At 46.7% G+C, this 20007-nt stretch overlaps 1 protein-coding gene across 3 annotated transcripts in view; it reads left to right on the top strand.

Moving 5' to 3' along the window:
• Window positions 1-20007, top strand: part of PRPF40B (pre-mRNA processing factor 40 homolog B) — a 33323-nt gene that overhangs the window by 7933 nt on the left and 5383 nt on the right. For 2 of the 3 annotated variants that reach the window (XR_010067222.1, XM_063293720.1), the window contains exons 1-17: window positions 1157-1495; window positions 2873-2983; window positions 4171-4291; window positions 4390-4420; window positions 4938-5105; window positions 5622-5724; window positions 6174-6238; window positions 6473-6637; window positions 7304-7412; window positions 7806-7956; window positions 8400-8533; window positions 10748-10862; window positions 13196-13287; window positions 14409-14539; window positions 14915-15052; window positions 15656-15751; window positions 15933-16013. Coding sequence is in view for 2 of the 3 variants with exons in the window: in XM_063293720.1 (XP_063149790.1) it covers window positions 1442-1495; window positions 2873-2983; window positions 4171-4291; window positions 4390-4420; window positions 4938-5105; window positions 5622-5724; window positions 6174-6238; window positions 6473-6637; window positions 7304-7412; window positions 7806-7956; window positions 8400-8533; window positions 10748-10862; window positions 13196-13287; window positions 14409-14539; window positions 14915-15052; window positions 15656-15751; window positions 15933-16013 (1865 nt within the window). In the remaining variant the exon portion in view is untranslated. Of the gene's footprint in view, window positions 1-41; window positions 70-714; window positions 741-1156; window positions 1496-2872; window positions 2984-4170; window positions 4292-4389; window positions 4421-4937; window positions 5106-5621; window positions 5725-6173; window positions 6239-6472; window positions 6638-7303; window positions 7413-7805; window positions 7957-8399; window positions 8534-10747; window positions 10863-13195; window positions 13288-14408; window positions 14540-14914; window positions 15053-15655; window positions 15752-15932; window positions 16014-20007 lie in introns of those variants that run through there. The other variant, XM_063293721.1, reaches the window with a different exon arrangement.

Here is a 20007-nt window from a genome sequence, read left to right as displayed (position 1 = left end):
AGTTGAAGTTCCTTGACTTGATTTGACTTTTTCTTTGACAGGCAGTTCCTGTGACTGACCCATCCAACAGTGAGTATCTTCATAGATGTCTTTAAATATAGCTTTGGTGTAACCTAGATCAAGACTTGCTTGTTAAATCTGGTCTAGAGAATCACGCCATGTTTTCCCCAGTGATAGAAATTCTGGGCATCCCTGACTGAATGCCAGCAGTTTCTGCCTTTCCTGGGCTGCATCAGTTTAATTTCTCCCCCTCATGCAACTTTTAAAGATCTGCTCTAACGAAGGGGGAAGAGAAGGTACCGGCAACACTGCGAGCTGGTTCTTTATGGCAACTGCTTTTCTCACTTTGGTTTGCATTTTGTCTCAGTAATAATTTGAGTTCCAGAATAGATCAGCCTTTTCTGTTCCAAGCCAACCATCATCATTGCCTCTCATATTGCAAGGACCCAGGGAAGCGAAAGTGGGGAGCAGACTGTTACATTCAGTCTTGCACATGGGCTTCCTGGAGGCATCAGCTCGGCCTCTGTTGGACCAACAAGTTGGACTAAATAGGCCATTGGCCTGACCCAACAGGTTCATCTTAAGGTCTTATACTTGCCCTTCCTGCTGTTCCTCCAGCACTTATTGCTTCTTTACTGGGCAGTGGTGTCTCTTCTGGAGCTGATCCCTGACCACAACCATCCCATTTTTCTAAGCTCTGTTCTTATTTTGCAGCCACAGTGACCCAGGCAGCCCCTGTAGTGAGTATCTGGACAAATCCTTTCCTAGATGTGGGATTGGTTTGGGGGGGATGGGGGTAAGGAATTAAATGCATCATGGGGATCTCAAAGTACTACTTTGCTCTTCAGAGTATGGAGTAACTGCTACTCTTTTCCCTTGGGAGATGACAAAGCATGGCTTGCTTAACCATGCTTGAAATTGATTGGGTTCACACAATGCCATAAGCCCCAAGCACTTGCTGGATTCATCTGTTCTGTAAATTTAACCATTGAACAATCTACTTAAAACTGAAAGCAGGGCAGGCTGAACCATTTGCTTACAATGGAGGATGATTGGAAGGGGGAAAGTCCTAAATTCTGATTTTGATAGAGACACCATGAATTGTCTCTATGTGTTGGTCATCTTTGTGGTTTTACTCTAGCCTTCCCCCCTTTTCTGTCTTTTTTCACTCCCACTGTTCCAATAGGCATTGCCCTTAGTTGTGCTGGTTGAGGATTAAGGGCACGCCGTTTGGGACAGCATATCTAGAGGGGTTATCAGACTTGGAGAGGCTGATTGGTAGGAAGATAAGATTAAGCACTGAAACAAATGTCTTTTCTTCCCTCCTTTCTCCTTCCTCCCCGCTAGATCTAGGACTGACTTTTTATTTCCCCTCTTCTTGCTCTGGTATTTTTTGAAATGCTGCTTTAAATTTCAGATCCCCAACCCCCTGGTTGGGGCTATGCAACAGAATGTGATTCTCGGTGGCTCTCCAGTGTTGGATGCAGGCCGAAAGGTAAAAAAACTCAGTGGAGCAAAGGCATCAGGAGAGTGGAAAGTGGTTTCTGGAGGTCATCTCTTTCTGTTCCAGGAAGCAAAGCAGGGTTGCATGTTGGCATTCCACTGGTCCAGGAATGGTTCACAGAAGGCACACTAAGGGCTAAAAAGCTCCATCTGGCTTGTGCTGGTGATCGTGACCAGCACAGGTGTACACCTGGAGAGAATCTCCTAACTATGTCGGTGTTTTGTCCCGAGAAACTGTGTAGTCTTAATTCTTTGCCTGGTTTCCCCATGCTACTTCTCTAGTATTTGATTTTCAGGGATAATGACGGCTGCCCTATCCCTCCTAGAAAATAAATGAAGTGGCTTACAGGCCCCAGGGGAAGAGAGTGGAGGCATTATGTGAGCTCTGGATGATGGCAGAGGACTTCAGTGGGCAGAGTAAAGGGGAAGCCAGGAGGAGCATTTTGCAAATAGCAGAGGTAGCAGAAAGGGGTGGGCAGTCCAGGGAGTTTGCTTATTTTCTGGGCCAAAAAAATACGTAAACTCAGAATTCAGCTGCCCCCCCATCCCCGAACAACTTGTGTATCTTCTGCAGAATAAGCTCAAGAGCAAGTACGGAGTAGTGGATATGGTGTTGGGGTAGGTTCAGTTCCATTTTCAAGCATAAAAGTTTCCTGGGTGACTTGGGGCCATTCCTTATGTCTCTGCCCAGCGTCTCTCACAGGGTTATTGTTGTAGGGGAAAATTGGAGGAGGGCTCTGTCCTCTGGTTTGAGTGCCCACAGAAAAGGAAGATCTAGATTGACTGAATATTCACTGTGGTTGATGTTGCATTCTTCATATTTTTCTGCTTCTTATAGGAAGAGCCAGATGCTAACTTTCCCACCCTCATACTTTGGCAGTGGGAAAAGTTACTTAATAACCTTCCCCAAATACCCCACATAGGAGATTCTCTTTAGATGTTGCCCACACAACTTCATAAAAGCGACACAGCTGCCTTTTTGTTTTTATGCTTTTGTTTCAAAATCGACACTGTGATTCGCAGAATAGTGGTTTCTCTTCTCTGAATCGCTGTCTGTCTGGGATGGGGGAACTATGGGATATTCGCCCAACTGAGCCAGTTTGGTCTAGTGGGTAAGGCGCTGGGCTAGAAACCAGGAGACTGAGAGTTCTAGTCCTGCCTTAGGACTGAAAGCCGGCTGGGTGACCTTGGGCCAGTCTCCCTCTCTCAGCCCAACCCATCTCACAGGGTTGTTTTTGTGGGGAAAACAGGAGGAGGAAGGAGTATTAGGTATGTTTGCCACCTTGAGTTATTTATAAAAATAATAAAGGCAGGATAATAAATAAACAAACTGGTCTCACTTTGGTTTGGTTGGACTCTTTCTTTACAGAAGCCAGCATGGAGTGAGCATAAAGCCCCTGATGGGCGGATTTATTACTATAATGCTGAAACCAAACAGTCGAGTTGGGAAAAACCAGATGAACTCAAGTCTAAGGCAGAGGTGAGAGCTGTTCCTACCCTTGGTTGCAGGAGCAACTTAGATAATGATATAGATTTCTTTCCTCTTGCTGACATGTACTGCACCTCTGATAAGTGAAGGTCAGCAATCCCAGACAGCAACCCCACCTGGGTTTTTCGCCTGAGAAGTAGGGTTGGAGTCATAATCCTCCCAAGAATTCCTGGAATGTGAAGAGAGGAGGTGATCAGGCTGATAAACACTTGGAAAGCAGGCACTCTGAGGATGAGTGCACAGCAGGGAGAAGGCTTAGGGGTGTGGGATACAAATGTTGAAAGCCAGAACAGGCTTGTTCTCTATTTTTCCAGAAGATGGGGCTGGAACCAGCAGGTGGAATTTGCAAGGGGGTGATCTCAACAAATGTTTGGGGGAAATTTTCTACCAGCGAGAGTTTCTTCTGAGTGACACAGTCTCTCTGGATCATGATGGGTTCTACTTCCCTGTGGGTAGCTAATTGGGAGCTGGGCAACCATCTGGCAAGGAAGTTGTTGTTCCAACATTATTCCTGCATTCAGCAATTAACTGGATTAAGATCTCTTTCAAGTCTAACAGTGTCCATCAGACTCTCTCAGATTATTCCATGGAATCTGGGAGAATTTGTTGACTGCAGCACTTGCCACAACCAGCTGGACGTGAACCAGATAGGTGGCTTGGAAGAAGACCATCAGGAGCCCCACCTCCAAGTGAGGAAGAAATTGTTGAATTATTAAACAAAAAAAGAATCACATGGCCATTAGCAAAATAACCCTTTATTAAGTGCATGAGAGAAGCCAAACTGGTTCTCATTCGAAATTCAGTTTCCCAAGCAGAAAACCAAGTGCTTTTGAAGACACAGGATATAACTGCAGCTCTTGGCTCCACAGCCAATTGGGTCAGGGCTAGTAGAAAAGAAGGCTTTTGTGGTTAAACATAACTTATGGTTTCAAGGTATTGTATGAACCCAGAAAAGGGATCAGTTCATTAACTGGGACAAGCCAGTTTGATGATAGCCATGGATTGGTCTGTCAGTGCATAATTTTTCAGAAAAGGATGAAAAGTTCTGGATTTTTACCACTGCCGAGGCACTGTCTCTTCAGGGGAAGGGCCAATAGACCCAACAAGCATGATCCCCCCCAAAACACACACACACGCATACTGTACACCTGCTAAGACTGTCTTTCTTGCTTCTGCAGCTCTTGCTGTCACGCTGTCCTTGGCGTGAGTATCGCTCAGAAACAGGGAAGTCCTATTACTACAACATTCAGAGCAAGGAGTCACGCTGGACCAGGCCGCGAGAGTTGGATGACATTGAGGGTGAGGGTCTCCAGGAGCTGATGTGAGGTCAAGTCTGGGGTGGAGTCCTGTTTCCCCCATCTTCCTCCTGATAACCGTTCCTGTTTTTGTTTCCTCAGCATTGATCAAGGAGGAAGAGGAGGAAGCAGAGTAAGTTCCTGGACGCAGTTTGCATCAAGCAGGGCTCAGAGAGCTGCCTGGGCAGGAGACCCATCAGGGATTGTCCCATGGGACATGGGCATGGAGTGGGCAGTGGCAGGACAGGGCAGAGCAAGGGAGCTTCCTTCTTCTTCCAAGCCTCTGTAGCTGTTGACTCATCTCTCTGGAAGATCCTGCTGAATCTGGCCCCTGGGGCAGAATTCAGCCTTCAGAAAACCTGAGCTTTGCTACCCTTGCTTGCAAATAAAATATATTTCTAATCCTACTTAATGTTAGCAAGAAACTGAAAAATGCTCATCATCACCTGGAAACTCAGAACTCAAAAAGAAGCTGAGTGGGATTTGGACTGATTGAGATTGGTCCTGTGTCTCTTCTCTTATTTTCCTTTCTTGATGGGATGGAGCTGGCTGGAACCCATTGTGTGGGAAGCTCACTAAACTGTGCAATAAATTGGGCTTGTATTGTTCTGCTGCAAAATATTCATAGCTGCAATGTTCTTCCTTCCCAGAAGGCAACAGCCACCTCAGCAACCAGAGCCACCATTGTCGGGCCCTGCCAGTCCCAGCCCGTCTTCTGAGGCCACCTCAGACACGGAAGGCACTGGGGGTGTTGAAGGACAGGAGACCCTGGGGACTGAGGGAGTGCCTGCTGCTGTTGAGGAGGAGGTCACAAGCAGGTGATTCAAGAGGAGGGGACAGGGAGAGGGAAGGGGTGTTGATGCCTTGTATAGATGTTGATCTATAGCCAGGCCATCGCCAGCTGTCTAGCGCAGTGTTTCTCAACCTTAGCAACTCTAAGATGTGTGGACTTCAACTCCCAGAATTCCCCAGCCAGCATCCTGGCTGGGGAATTCTGGGAGTTGAAGTCCACACATCTTAGAGTTGCTAAGGTTGAGAAACACTGGTCTACTGGATGATGGGATCTCTACTCCAACCCATCAGGCAAGCATCAGATTGACCAGTGCTGGATTAAGGCCTGCCTAGGCTTTCAAGATGTGGGTTGGGGGACAAACAGAGTGGTGGAAATGGAAAAGAAATAGAACTCACCTCGGTTTGTCTGCTGACTTACCTATATGGAAGGGTGCACAACCCACCTGGAATTCCTAGTCACCTGCAGCAACCAGGTGAATTGTTAAGCTGCCTTGATACTTTACTTCATGCTTCATCCAAGTGCTTTGCTTTTCCTGGGGCAGTTGTGATCCCCTCCGGAGAGATGAAGAAGATCGGGGCAGCGGCAGTGCCTGGAGCAACAAAGAAGAAGCTAAACAAGCTTTCAAGGAGCTCCTCAAAGAGAAGGTAATAGTTGGAGAAGGAGAAGGAGAACAGAGGCAAAGGAATCTTCCTGGGAATCCGAACCAGTTTGTTAGAGATAACATTTCTTGATGCCTTGTCGTTTAGCCTGCCAGGAAAGTGGTGGGAAGCTTTGTGGTCTGAGTGCTTTCTGTTGGGAGTGAAAAGAACCCATGCTCCTTGCCGGAGGAGAATAACATATAAATGAAACTGTCTTCCTGGCAGGTTAATTTGTTTTTACACCAGACAGCAGGGAGGAGAGGAAAATATTTTGCCTGAAGGTTCAAGCAGAAGAAAATCAAAAACACTGAACTTGCTACAGCCTGACTCTTGTATTTTACAAAATGGACCTAAGAGAAGGAGCCAGCCAGGAAGGGCAGTGCAGGTCCAACTGGTGCAGTCCAGGAGAAGGGGATGATACAACTTGATTGAAATACCCCATTCTCTGGCTTTAGGGTGTTCCAGCAAGTGCATCCTGGGAACAGGCCATGAAGCTTATTAGCAGTGACCCCCGTTTCAGGTATGATCCTGGGTGGATGCATCTGGTTCCCTCCCTTCCCCACCCTGTCAGATATGGGTCCAAGTTGCAGACCTGGATGACGAAAGCCCTTGCCCTACAGAAGCAGCTCAGCTTGAGCTTCCTGCCCATCTACCTCATTTACTCACGCAGGGAACTGGAACTTAGGTCCCCTGTTTCTGTTTACCCATTGCCCATTCGTGTAAGCTCTTGACCCACGGATTCTGTGTGTCCCAGTGCCTTGCCCAAGCTGAGTGAGAAGAAGCAGGCATTCAATGCCTACAAGGCCCAACGGGACAAGGAAGAAAAGGAGGATGCCCGACTCCGGGCAAAGGAGGCAAAGGAAGAACTGCAGCGCTTCTTGGAAGAGCACAGCAAAATGAATTCCACCACCCGCTATAGGTACATGAGGATCAGAATGCTTGGCTGAGCAACAACCCGGTGGAAGGTTGGGAGTCTAGATGGTTCTCGCCAGGCTGTTTATTAAGAGACTGCTAAGAGAGCAGGTGCCTTCCTGGATAGGTCTTGAAAGGTCCTGGGAAGGAAAAAGGTCAGGCGTGGCTGGCCCAGTTCGTTGAGTAGCATCAACTGCAATGGATGAATAATGTTGCAAGGGTGCATGTCTCAACCTGGCAGGGGCTCTGGGGTGTAGAACCTGATTGGGGAACAGGAAGATGCATTTGCCAGTGCTGAACCTAGAATTCATTGTTGGAGTTACTGTGGGCTAGAATGGGAGATGTAAATGCTGAAAGGGTTGTGGCTTGAAGTTCAGGAAAGAGATGTTGCCTTGGCTATGCTAAGCAGCCCAGTTTCCCCTATACAGACTTGAAATAGGAGATTTCTGTGTCAGGTATCTCTCTGTTTTTTCTGTTGCCACAATTCTGTCCTCGCCAGGTCAAAGTAGAGAGCCTGTTGCCTGGTTCTTCCAAGCATGGATGTCCCCAAGCACCTCACTCTGCTTGCTTCATAAACTAGGAGGTCCTTGATCTTTACTTACCCTCCCTTGAGGGGTACACCCCGCCCCCCAACCTCCCTGTCCCCAATTTCCTTTTCTCTTTCCCTCCTCAGGAAAGCTGAGCAGATGTTTGGCGAGCTGGAAGTGTGGGCTGTGGTGCCTGAACGGGATCGCAAGGAGATCTATGATGATGTTCTTTTTTTTCTGGCCAAGAAAGAGAAGGTAAGTCAAGAATGGGGCAAGGATGGGGGTTCTTGGTAGCAACAAAAAAAGTCCAGGCATCCTGCCTCCCAGCTTCCCCCGTAGTCTTCCTGATATGGCTGGTAAGCCTAATCCTGGTACTTGCTCCAAGAAATTGAGGGCAGGAATCCAAGATTCCTGGGATAGATACTAGCCAGTGACATCCACAAAATCCAATCCACAGCTTCATCAGAATTACAAAACAGTTGTTGTGACACAAGCCCCACCCCTTGCATATATGTGTGTGACATCATGGCACACCTACAAAAGGAGTGAGGCTTGCACCAGGACATCCTGACTGTTTCATCATTTGCCCCTCCCCCCAGCAGACACCCGCGGTCCTAGCACTAATGCTGCCCCTTCCACCCCACCCAGGAGCACGCCAAGCAGCTCCGCAAGAGGAACATTCAGGCTCTGAAGAGCATCCTGGACAGCATGAGCCGGGTCAGCTTCCAGACCACCTGGTCCGAGGCCCAGCAGTATCTGATGGACAACCCCAGCTTTGCTGAAGACGAAGACTTGCAAAGTGAGGCATCTTCCACCATCTCATTGCCCCAGTTCCTCTTCCCTTCCATCATTCTAACTCTTGTCTTCACATGCTGTGTGAACCAGATCTTCACGCTAAGCCACAATGTAGATTATTTATTTGGGCATTGTATCTAATTGCTGCCTTCTAGAAGTCAAAAAAACTTAATTCTAGAAGTGTAACCATTTACAAGCAGTCCTAACATTCCAAATGCTGGGCCTATCTGGTGCCCTGCTGACAGGTTGGCTTACAACTTCCCATCACCCTAGGTAGGATGGCTCTCCCTGCTTGGAGCCTACATTCACAGGGTACTCTCCTGTGCTCCCTTCCCCTTTTGTCTGTCTCTGTCACCTCACATTCCAGAATAAACTTGTACTTTTCCTCCCATGTCACCATGACTTTACCACTTAGCTCAGCCTGGCTTGCTTCCAACTTTCTTTCAGACATGGACAAGGAGGATGCCTTAATCTGCTTTGAGGAACACATCCGGACATTGGAAAGGGAGGAGGAGGAGGAACGTGAACGGGGTCGATTACGGGAGAGGCGTCAGCAGCGCAAGAACAGGGAAGCCTTCCAGGTATCTGCGGTCACAGCCATGAGCTAAGGACATGTTCACCGGGGATTCATGTTCAATGGCTCTTCTGTCCAGGGCCATTCTTTGGACAGAAGAGTGTGGTTTGTTTTGCAGAGCAACCACAGAACAATGGCAAGGGTTCCATGCCTTGTAGGCAGATGATTTCAGTCATCAGCACTGAAAGAATTAGAAACAATGATCTTCAAGCTGGTGGTCTCGAAAGGTGTGGGCAACTTCCTGAATTCCCAGCAATAACTATAGTATATTAGCTGGGAAATTCCAGCATTTGAAGTCTATGCATCAGAAGGGCACCCAGATTGGGAAAATCTAGTTAAAAGAGTTAGATAACAAGTGATAGGAAAACCTTTTATTGCTGTCATAAACCATAGTGGACTAAATGGTGAATGGTCTGATCCAGCCTTTTTCATCCTGGTATTCTCTAGATATTTTAGGAATCAAGTTCCAGATTCCCCAACAGCCAATCTAACTGGGAATTCTGAGACCTATCATCCCACACATTTGAAGGGCACTATGTTGAGGAAGGCTGCTCTGAGCAAAATAATGCAGATTATTCTAGGTATAATCTTAAGGTCATCATTTAGTGTTTCTATTGTCCATCACCTGAAGATCGATAGGTCAGAATTTTACTGGATACCCACATTCCAGGGAAGAAAAGGTCTACTTTTCACACCACTGGAACATTACTAGCAACTGGTTTGTTCTGGCCTGTATGTAGCTAGCAAATTACTTGACTGCGATGCTAGAAAAGGACAGAATATACTAGAATTCAACTTCTTGACAACATGAGCTGTCTTTAGTTTTTGAATAAAAGCCTAGCCATTAGTGAGAGAAGATGCTTGCAGAGAGAGAGCACGTATCACTGATAGTTACTGCTTTTCTGTCATAGTTAAAAGGAATTCCCATTGACTTCCAACCATTCAGAGGATCTCAGTTTTTTGTGCGTGGACCTCCATGCAGTGCTGCAGCAAAACCAAGAGGCGTGGTGTTTTCTCTTCCCTGTGCTGACGTTTTGTGATCATTACAGGCCCTGTTTCCCTATATCGCAAACTGTGTTTTGTGTATGTTTACTTTTTCATTTATAGGCAATCAGATTGCTTTCTTGCTTCTGATAAATAGTTATGATCGACCCGTAAATCCCGATACCCATTTTACAATCCCTGTAGGAAATTTCCTTGCATTTTCCTAATCAATTTGAAACACCTGAAATGTTACTAAAGAATCCCCCTATTCCTTTCTCCCAATATTGGAAGAGTCTCTCGATCCATTTTTTCCAAACTGTTTTCTTCAAATGAGAAAAGAAAGACACCAGGAGAAACTGGAAAAACGTGTTGCTTTTATTTAAGAGAGGAGAAAGGAGGTAGCCCAACTAGGCTCCAGTATGAGAATTGCTGGGTGGAAGAACATAAAAGGCCCATAAAAGAGCACTGCAAGTGGTAAAATAAAGGTAGACAAATATGGCCCTCTAGATAGTCCTGAACAACAACTTTCAGTACCCCTTACTGTTGGCTACACAGGCTGAGTGTTGCTGTGGTAGAGAGAAGAGTCACATCATCGTTCTATGGAGCAATCATTCCGGTGTACCTCATCAGTCATATTTTCTCACATTTTCTGTGCCTCTTCAAATGGTGTATTGCAGTTCCTCTCTTACTGTCATTTTTTTGATTATTTAAAATCAGAGGAGAACATGGCAGATAATAGCAACGTGAAAATATGGGTTCAGTGCTCATGGCATGATCTGGACACTCAGGAAAATGGCATACTGTATAGGCAAGTTGCACAATAATTGTCTAGAAGCCTCCAGGGAAGTGTGGTAAAAAGGATGGAACATTGGAGTGTAAGGTTTCCAGGAGTTAGGGGCAAGATTGTGAGACTAGGTTTTTTTTTTAATTGTAGTTCTCAGATCAAATTTTGGATTTCACCCAAATGCTCTGTTCTTCCTCCTTTTCTTTTCCTCTCTCCATACCGTATATACAGTGCTCTGTTGTAGCTGAAATGTTTGAGTTTCTAGTGGGGCATTGGAGGGTAGAGGGGAAAGAAGTCTTTAAGAGTCCCCTGTGTCAGGGTGCAGAGGGAGGTGGGCTTCAGGGCCTGCTTTGGGGCACGTGGGCTCCCTGGCAGGGCCTGTGACTGGGGGAGGGGCTGACTCCCTGATCTCTCTCACTCTATCGTAGAATAACCAGGCTGCTTCTTGCTCAGGCCTTCTTGGACGAGCTTCATGAAAGCGGGCGCCTGCACTCCATGTCCACTTGGATGGAGCTGTATCCCTCCCTCAGCACCGACAGACGCTTTGCCAACATGTTGGGCCAGCCTGGTAAGCAGCCTTGGGCAGGAACCTTCCCCTCCCTCCAGAAATGGGCTATCCCTCTCCCCCATATTATGGGGACGAATCAAATAGTCCATCTTCATGGGTGACATTTGGGATAACTTGAAAGTGACCGGGGTGTGTGTGTGTGTGTGTGTGTGGGAAAAGCAGGAGTGAGCAGAAGATGCATGACCATTTTGAAGATCTGTTAATGGCCTACTTTCCAGGTGGATCTCAGTCTGGCAGAGGTCCCCCATCTTTTGGAGCACGTTTGGATTCCTGGGAGCATATAATGGAAATTCTCACCAATTTGGCTATGGTGATTGTTGCCAATCACAAATCCCCAATTAACTGGAAGGCAAATAAAACCCTGGGATGCAATCACCCACCATTTTATTTTATTTTTTAAGAATGCCTCTGGATCTATTTGAGGCACAAAGCTATTCTTAGAAATAGAAGTTTGGGGCTTTTTGGTTTTAAGTGGAAATTATTTTTAAAAACGAGCAGGTTTTGACAGACAAAAAGGAATGTGTGGGTGGGCCAGGTGCTATTGAGAATCCAGAAAGTATTGCCATTGGGGCCTCCAACCCCAGTTGGCTTACACTAATGTCATGTGACCATATCCTGACCGCTCAGGAAACAAGGTGTCAGAAATTAGCAAGCATTTAGAAAAACAGCCATATTTATTCAACACTTGGGGTTGAAGAGCACTTGGGTTTGCAAATGAAATCAAGTTATATGAAACACCAACTGGTGCCCTAGAACAAGGATGCAGAGGATTGCACAAAAAGTGGTCAGGCTTCCAGGCCAAGCAATTCTTATCCATTATGGCAGAGCTCATCGGCAGGAAAAGGAGGAGAAAAAGAAGAAGTGAAAGAGGTAGTGGAAGAAAGTGAGAGAAAAGGGTGCCTCTGTTCCCCACACCAGGCTTCAGCCCTGTCTACCCTCAAGATGTGGCCCTTAGCGTCTTACGCCCAAGGCAGCAGACCTGCCCTCAGCCAGAAATGAAGGTGCTGGGAGTTTGGCTTGGTTACATTTTTTAATATTCCTGGAGCTCACTGACTGAACAGGCTTTGCATATTGGAGATCCAAACTTTGGACCTTAGTGTCTCTGGGGAAAGGTCAGGTCTGAGATCCCTCCATTGGAAATGCTGAGGACTGGACCTGAGTCCATCATCATGCAGTCCATGGATTAAAGCCCTTGAACCAAGGTGGAGCCTCAAGGCTGGGTGAGTCAGTGGCTTCACTGAGGGTTTTAAAGACATCTCCTACCTCGCTTCAGGATTTTTCATGCATCCTGCCTTAGAGGAGCATGAATGTTTTCCATTTTGATTTTTCTTCCAAACACACCCTCAAATGTATCCCTGAATTATAATTAATGTGCATCATAAGGGATTCCTTTTCTTTATTTATGCTTATTAAGAGTTTTCCATACAGTAAAAGACAAATCGAAAAAAAGAGAAAGAAAGGAAGAAAAGGAAAGAAGAAAAAAGAGAAAAAAACAAAAAATGCAAGAAACAAAAAGAGAAAAGAAGTAAAGAAATATAATGACTTCCAACCTTCTTTTCAACAGATAGTTACAATTTTATAATCCTTATTTCCTTTTAGATATTAGATAAATCCCTTCTGCCCCTCATTTAGTCCAAGTCTATCTTTAACTTCAAACCCATAAATCGTAATTTCATTTATTTCTTCTTACAGCAAAAAAGTCTGTATAAGGTTTCCAGTCTTTCAAAAAAGTTTTTGTTTTTTCTCTGACCAAACAGGTCAGTTTTGCCATTTCTGCAAATTCTAATGTTTTCACAATCCATTTCTCCACTGTGAGGATTTCATTGTTCTTCCATCATAGTGCATACAATAATCCATCATAAGGAATTCCTGAGCATGTTCTGTTCCCTCCAGGGACATTATGGGTCATATCCAGTCCATTGGGCTTCACTGTCACCTATTCTGGTCATCCATTCTGAACCAAGTAAAAGAGCACCAGAGGACACACTGGGGTGTGTGCTGTTTGGCTGCTGAACTGCGACAGGAGCTTAGCAGTAGAGGAATAGGAGGTGTGGACAGCTTTTTTTTCCAGAGAGCATTGTTGGTCATGTATTGCTCATTTACTCTATTTTATATCCTGCTTTCTATTCTGCAACTTAAGCTGATGGACATCACATGGTAATTTCCCAGCCAAGCACTGACCATGCTTAGTTTCAGTGAAACGACTGCCTTATATTCCCTCAGTCCCAAAATCTGAGAAGCTCTGGAAGCTGTTTGAAAACTAGATAGGAGACCATTTTTGTGCCCGGCACAAATAATGCATGGGCTGCTTCTCTCTGCTCTTCTGTTCACAGGCTCCACCCCCCTTGATCTCTTTAAATTCTACGTTGAAGATCTGAAGGCCCGATTCCATGACGAAAAAAAGATCATCAAGGATATTCTCAAGGTGCAACTGGAAGGTTAACAATAGAATATGACCCACAAACACTTCTGGGTGCAAAGCTATTTCCCTTGAGGGGATTATGCCTCCCTTTGTGATTCCAGTCAGCTGGGGCCCTTCTTAGGAGCTGATCTGGGCTCCAGTTCCAGCCCCTGCCTGATCCAGAGGGCCAGGTGCTGTGCAGTGGTGGAATCTAAGGAAAAGCCCCTCCCACTGACATCATCAGCAGGGAGCACTTGCTACTCCCCTTGCCCTGCCCAGAACTGGGTCTGGTGCTCATCTTTTCCTAGAGGAGAATGCAGAAGAGCCAGCCATAGCGGGGAGTGAAAGGGGCTTTGGGGGAGAGGGAAGAGCTTTTTCTGAGGCCCCATGGGCTGGCCTTGCATGCAACATTAAGCCCATGGGCTGGAATTTCCCTCTACCTGTTTCAAAGGAAACATATATTGTCTGCCTCGTGTTCATTTGTCTTTTCTCCAATTTAAAAGAAAAAAGAAAAATATTCTTGGGAATGAAACTGATGTGACCATAACGTCTTCAGAGGGAAGTTTTTCGAGCATATAATGTCCTCTTGGAGTATTCAGTTCACTGTTTGAGGCAGCCAATGAGCTCAGGTTGGCTTTCCTGATTTGATATGCTGGGAACATCCTGGCGCATAAGTAAGATCGCAGCAGTAGCTGCAATGGTCCAAGTGTTTCAACATGGTTCCCTCCATATATTTTTCGTCACAAGGCCCATCAGCTCTAGACAACATGGCCAATAATCAGGGCCAATGGGAGTTACATTCCAAAGCATCTGAAGGGCACCAGTTTGGGCAGAGGAAAATATTCAAAAATAAATAGTGTAAATACCTTTCTACTGTGACCAGTAAGCATGTCACAAAATAGTAAGCAAATTTTCCCCTCGAACTCTTCTTCAAGGTGAAGATCAAGGGAAAAGAAATGGGCGGGCCTAAGGAGAAAAGACCTTTTCAGAGCACCACTAAAAAGACTGAACTCCATGGCGGATTCTACTTCAGTATTACATAGTTCCTTTTACTTGTTTTGGAAGGAGATGAACTCTGAAGGAGAGAAATTTTAACCATAGCCTTTTCCTGTCTGTCTCCTTTTCCCTACTTCTCTCCTTGGTAGGACCGGAGCTTCAGTGTGGAAGTAAATACAACCTTTGAGGACTTTGCCCATGTCATCAGTTTTGACAAGCGTGCTGCCACGCTGGATGCTGGCAACATAAAGTTGACTTTCAACAGTGTGAGTGGGGCAGGGTGGGATCCTATGCTTCACCCTGGTGATGATCCCCTGTCATGTTTAAATAGATGTTCGTTGGGAGTGTCTCTTATCTCTCAATAATGCTGGGGCTGAGGAGGCACCCAATGAAGCAACTGGGCAATAGAGTCAGTACAGTTGGAAGAAAGTCTTCTTCACGTGTAAGGGAGCCACAAATAAAGTGATGGCTGCTTTCACAAAAGCTAGTCAGGCAAATCCAAGGAGGGGCAGGTCTGTCAATGGATGTTAGTCATAACAGTATAAATGGAAGCTCTGTCATCAGAGGTAGTTGGACCAAGACCACTGGGGAGATCTTTTAGCAGTAGGAATGCTTTGTGGTGATGGTTTTCTCCCATTGCCCTCCCCACCCCCAGCTGCTGGAAAAGGCTGAGGCACGGGAGCGTGAACGGGAAAAGGAGGAAACCCGGAAGATGCGGCGCAAGGAAGCAGCCTTCAAGAGCATGTTGCGTCAGGCAGCTCCTCCACTGGAACCCAATACTGCCTGGGATGAGGTGAGATCTTCTGCTCCTTGCAGGGCAGGTTTTCTAGGTGAGTGTCAAATGGTTGGCAGATTACATCTGGATAATAATAGAACAATCAGTCCAGCTGTTGAATGTATCTTTTGGAATTTAGACATGAGAATTTCCCACCCTTGGAGAAACCCACCCCCTGTGCTTCTGGGTGCCTCCTTAGTGGAGGAAGGCAAGCCTAGGAAGGCAAGACTCCTACAAGGATGCCCTTGGCAGCCTCATTTCTGGAGCAGATCGATCTGCAACCCTGTCTCAGAACAAGGGACGTGTCTGTCTAAACCAACTTAGGAGAAATTGGAGATCTCCTCCCATAGTTGAGTGGGCAATTGGAAAGTGGCAAAAACAGTGACTTAGGCAAAAGGCCTCAAGCTGTTTTCCCATGGGCTCACAAAGAACCTTTAACTATTTCTAGCAGCGCATGTTTTGGGAATGAGTTGTTTCCAAGGTCTACCACTGATTAGGTATCCCTTGAAAGGATGTTATCTGAGTACAGTGGTGGGGCCTCTTGCCATCAAAAAGAACGGAAATCCCATGATCGCATATTCCAGGAAAAGATGTGATTTGTGTGTCTGTATTCTTGGTCAGGTCAGAGAGCGGTTTGTCAACAATATTGCCTTTGAGCAGATCACGCTCGAGTCAGAACGGATCCGCCTCTTTCGTGAATTCTTGCAATTGCTGGAGGTGAGCAGTACCTGATTTATGGTTGGGACTGGCAGAGCAGTTGAATCCCAGCAAGGGATCTTCTGCTGGAAACCCTGTGAGACCAGTGGGTGGAGCTGAGCTGAAGGAGGATAGAGAAGACAGCAGCTGGGAGGGCCGTGGTCCAAAGGGCCCAGGTAACCCCATCCTCCTTTTCCTCCAGAGCGAGTGCCAGCATTTCCACACCAAGGCCAAGAAGCATGCCAAGAAGCCGAAGAAACATCATCGCAAGCACTCTGCCTCGGTGAGGTTTGGGGAGGGTAGAAGCAAGAGCTGGAAGGGTGACCAAAGTCAGTGGGGTGAGTGGGTGAGAAATGCTGGTCAAGGGCAGCTGGATCTCCCTGGGTTTTGAGCCACTTGGGATCTGAAGCACCTTTTCTCAAATGCAAGTCAAGGTATTTTGAGCATTTTGAAAGTATCTGGAACCAGAAACAGCTCTGCTCTGAACGAGACACACTCTATCGTAAGCTTCCAAAGTGCTCAGAACGACCTGTGTTTCATACACAAAAAGGGCATTTCACACTTAGAACAAGGCATTTCAGGTATGAGATGTTCCATTGGAAACAGTGTTTATTCCTACCCCCAAGGCCCTCTCTTCCAGCCTGTTTAAAACTGTTAAGCCAGTTGGCCCCTCTGTGCCAGAATGTAATGATTGCCCAGCCCAAATACTCAGACTCACAAGAGGTTGCTAAATGAAATCTGATTTATTAGGGAACTTAGGACAAATACAGAGAAAGCTGAGAATGAACAAAAGCGCGCCAAATACAAACTTAAACCCCTCGGTGCAAATGTACCCCGCTTCCCTACCAGCAGCACCGCCCGTCCCAGGTGCTGGCAACCGTCAGAACTGCTAGCCTGGGAAAGTAACCTTGAACACAAGAGATAACCCAAATACATTCCAAAAGCACAGCCAAGAGATAAACCCCTCTCATCCTCCTGTGAAAGATGAAACACGCATCTAGCTAATGACATGCGAAACGGTACGATGTATCAAAGACATTGAAACGGCGAACATGACATACCGCCTCCCCAAAAACAATCCTAGGGACCTGGTTTAGCGGGGTAAGCAGAATGGAAGCGGGCAACAAGGACAGGAGAAACTACATCAGAGGCAGCGACCCACTCCGGATGAGGGAAATGCTTCCAACAAACTAAATACTGTAGCGTATTGCGTAGGCGTCTAGAATCTAAAATTTCTTTAACTTCAAAGTGTTGTTGACTGTCAATCATGATGGGGGTTGGAGGTGGAGGTTGATCATGCCATCGGTCAGAACGATTACTTGGCTTGAGCAAGCTGCAATGAAAAACAGGATGTAAGCGTTTAAGATTATGTGGCAAGTCAAGTTTAAAAGTTACAGGGTTAATTTGTGTGGTAATGGGGAAAGGACCCACAAATTTAGGTGCCAATTTCTTGGAAGGTTGCGAGGACTTAATAAACTTAGTCGATAGATAGACTAGGTCACCGACATGAAAGGCAGGATGAGGGGCACGTTTCTGATCAGCATAATGTTTGTAATCCAATTGGGCGTCAGCCAATGCTTTTTGAATCACCGGCCAAGAGTCTGCTAGTTGTGTCGACCAATCCCCCGGCGAGGTCAACCCACCCGAAGGCTGCGGTAGATCCGGGATGGGTACAAAGTCCCTGCCCTGTGCGACACGAAATGGGGTTTGACCGGTGCTTTGAGGAACCGCATTGTTGTAGGCAACTTCAGCAAAAGGGAGGAGTTCCACCCAGTTGTCTTGCTGGTAATTCACAAAAGCCCGTAGGTATTGCTCTAGCGTAGAATTTAAAGCCTCTGTGGCTCCTTCCGTCTGTGGATGCCACGCCGTGGACAGGGCTTGCTTCGTTCCCAGAAGGTTGAGGAACGCCCGCCAAAATTGTGAAGTGAATTGTGTGCCCCTGTCCGAAATCAAGCGAGAGGGACATCCGTGTAGCCTGTACACGTGTACTAAGAACAGGCGGGCCAACTGGCGTGCAGAAGGAATTGACACGCATGGGATGAAATGGGCTTGCTTAGAGAAATAGTCTTTGACCACCCAAATCACAGTTTTGCGCTGACTGGGTGGTAACTCAACAATAAAGTCCATGGAAATTTCATCCCAAGGGCAAGCTGGGGTAGCCACAGGCTGCAGCAGCCCCTGAGGTTTACCTGCCTTACGCTTTGACATAGCGCAGACAGAACAGGAGGCGACATACTCCTTGACATCTTTGCGTAGGGTGGGCCACCAGAACTGCCTCCGAACAAGGTGCAAAGTTTTCACAAAACCAAAATGTCCCGCTACCTTGTCATCGTGTGCACAGAGCAACACATCTTTTCTTAAGTTCTCAGGGACGTAGAGACGGTTAGATTTCCAAGCAAAACCCCGGTCAAAAGTAACATTGTCTTTATTTGCGAGCAACCAAGTATCAGTTTTTAACTCTTTTAGAAACTTTTGTTGCAACTGGGAAGGAATTGAAAGAGCAGTCGGCTGTCCGGGGCCCGCGGTGGTTGGCTGTTGCGCTCGCGTTTGGCTACGCGTCACAGCCTGCATACCCAGTTGGGGCGCCGTCCACAGAGTGCTGACCACTTCTGGCGCTGCACCGGAGTCCTGGGGTTGTCGTGACAACGCGTCAGCCAGGAAATTCTTTTTCCCCGGAATAAACTTCAATTGAAAATTAAATCGATTGAAGAACTGAGCCCAACGGACTTGTTTTGGGCTCAATTTGCGAGGGGTACTGAGAGCTTCCAAGTTCTTATGGTCCGTCCACACCTCGAAAGGGTGATTTGCCCCCTCTAACAAATGCCGCCATGCTTCTAATGCAGCTTTCACTGCGAATGCCTCCTTCTCCCACACATGCCAACGCCTTTCAGTCTCAGAGAACTTGCGGGACAGGTAGGCACATGGCTTGAGGCATCATGCCCCATCAGCTTGCATTAATAATGCCCCAATGGAATAATCGGAGGCATCAGCCTGAACCACAAAAGGTTTAGAGGGGTCAGGGTGTTGTAAAATTGGCTCTTTGGTAAAAGCCGCTTTGAGCTGCTCGAACGCCGCTTGACAGGCTGGCGTCCACCGCAGCAGCACCCCTGGATTCTTTACTCTTCGAGTATCCCCAAGTCCTTTGGTTCGAAGTAATTCCGTTAGTGGCAAGGCAATTTCAGCGAACCCCCTTATGAATAATCTGTAGTAATTACTCAACCCCAGGAAACTTTGAAGTTGCCTGCGGGTGCGGGGGCTTTCCCAATCCACGATAGCCTGGACCTTGGCAGGGTCCATTTCAATGCCCTTATCTGAAATTCTATACCCCAGATAGTCAATTTGCGTCTGGTGAAAGGCACATTTAGACAGTTTGGCATACAATTCTGCTTTCCTGAGCTTGCCAAGCACCCTTTTCACCAAAGATACATGTTCCTCCATAGTTTCAGTATAAATCAATACATCATCCAAATACACCAATACCCCTTTAAACAGATGTTCATGGAGTACCTCATTGATCAATTGTATAAACACCCCAGGGGCCCCAGCCAGACCAAAAGGCAACACCTTATACTGGAATGCACCCAATGGGCAATTGAATGCCATTTTCCACTCATCGCCCTCCTTGATTCGTACACGGTAATAGGCTTCTCTCAAATCAAGTTTGGAGAAGATTTTTCCTTTGGCCAGATGTGACAACATGTCTTTGATCAATGGCAAAGGATATTTATTGGAAATTGAGACTGCATTTAGCCCACGGAAATCGGTACAGAGTCTTAATGTCCCATCCTTCTTCGGGTGGAAGAGGACCGGCGCCCCCACTGGTGAATTAGCTGGCTCGATAAACCCACGAGCCAAGTTTTTGTCCACAAAGTCCCTAAGCAAAGTTAATTCCTTTTGCATCATGGAGTAGATTTTTGGCTTAGGCAATTGAGTGTTGGGCACCAGCTCAATGGCACAATCCGTTTTCCGATGAGGGGGCAGTTGATCCGCTTCCTTTTCTCCAAACACATCAGCAAACATCTGGTAATCAACCGGCAGGCCTTCCAGAGGAGGGGCCGGGCAATGCGGAGTCGCAGCTGCCGCTACCCCTACCACCTCCTCTGGGGTATCCCTCCCCTCCGGTGCTTGATAAAATCCATCCTTAAAGGTGATAGTCCGATAAACCCAGTTTATCTGAGGATTCTGCTGGACCAACCAGGGCACTCCCAAAACCACCAAGGGACCCCCCACCGGAGCCACCACAAAGGATAACCCTTCCCGATGGCTGCCCAGCTGCA

Source organism: Candoia aspera, chromosome 2 (assembly GCF_035149785.1).
Source record: "Candoia aspera isolate rCanAsp1 chromosome 2, rCanAsp1.hap2, whole genome shotgun sequence".
Lineage (NCBI taxonomy): Eukaryota > Metazoa > Chordata > Lepidosauria > Squamata > Boidae > Candoia > Candoia aspera.
This window is presented reverse-complemented; position numbering and strand designations above follow the sequence as displayed.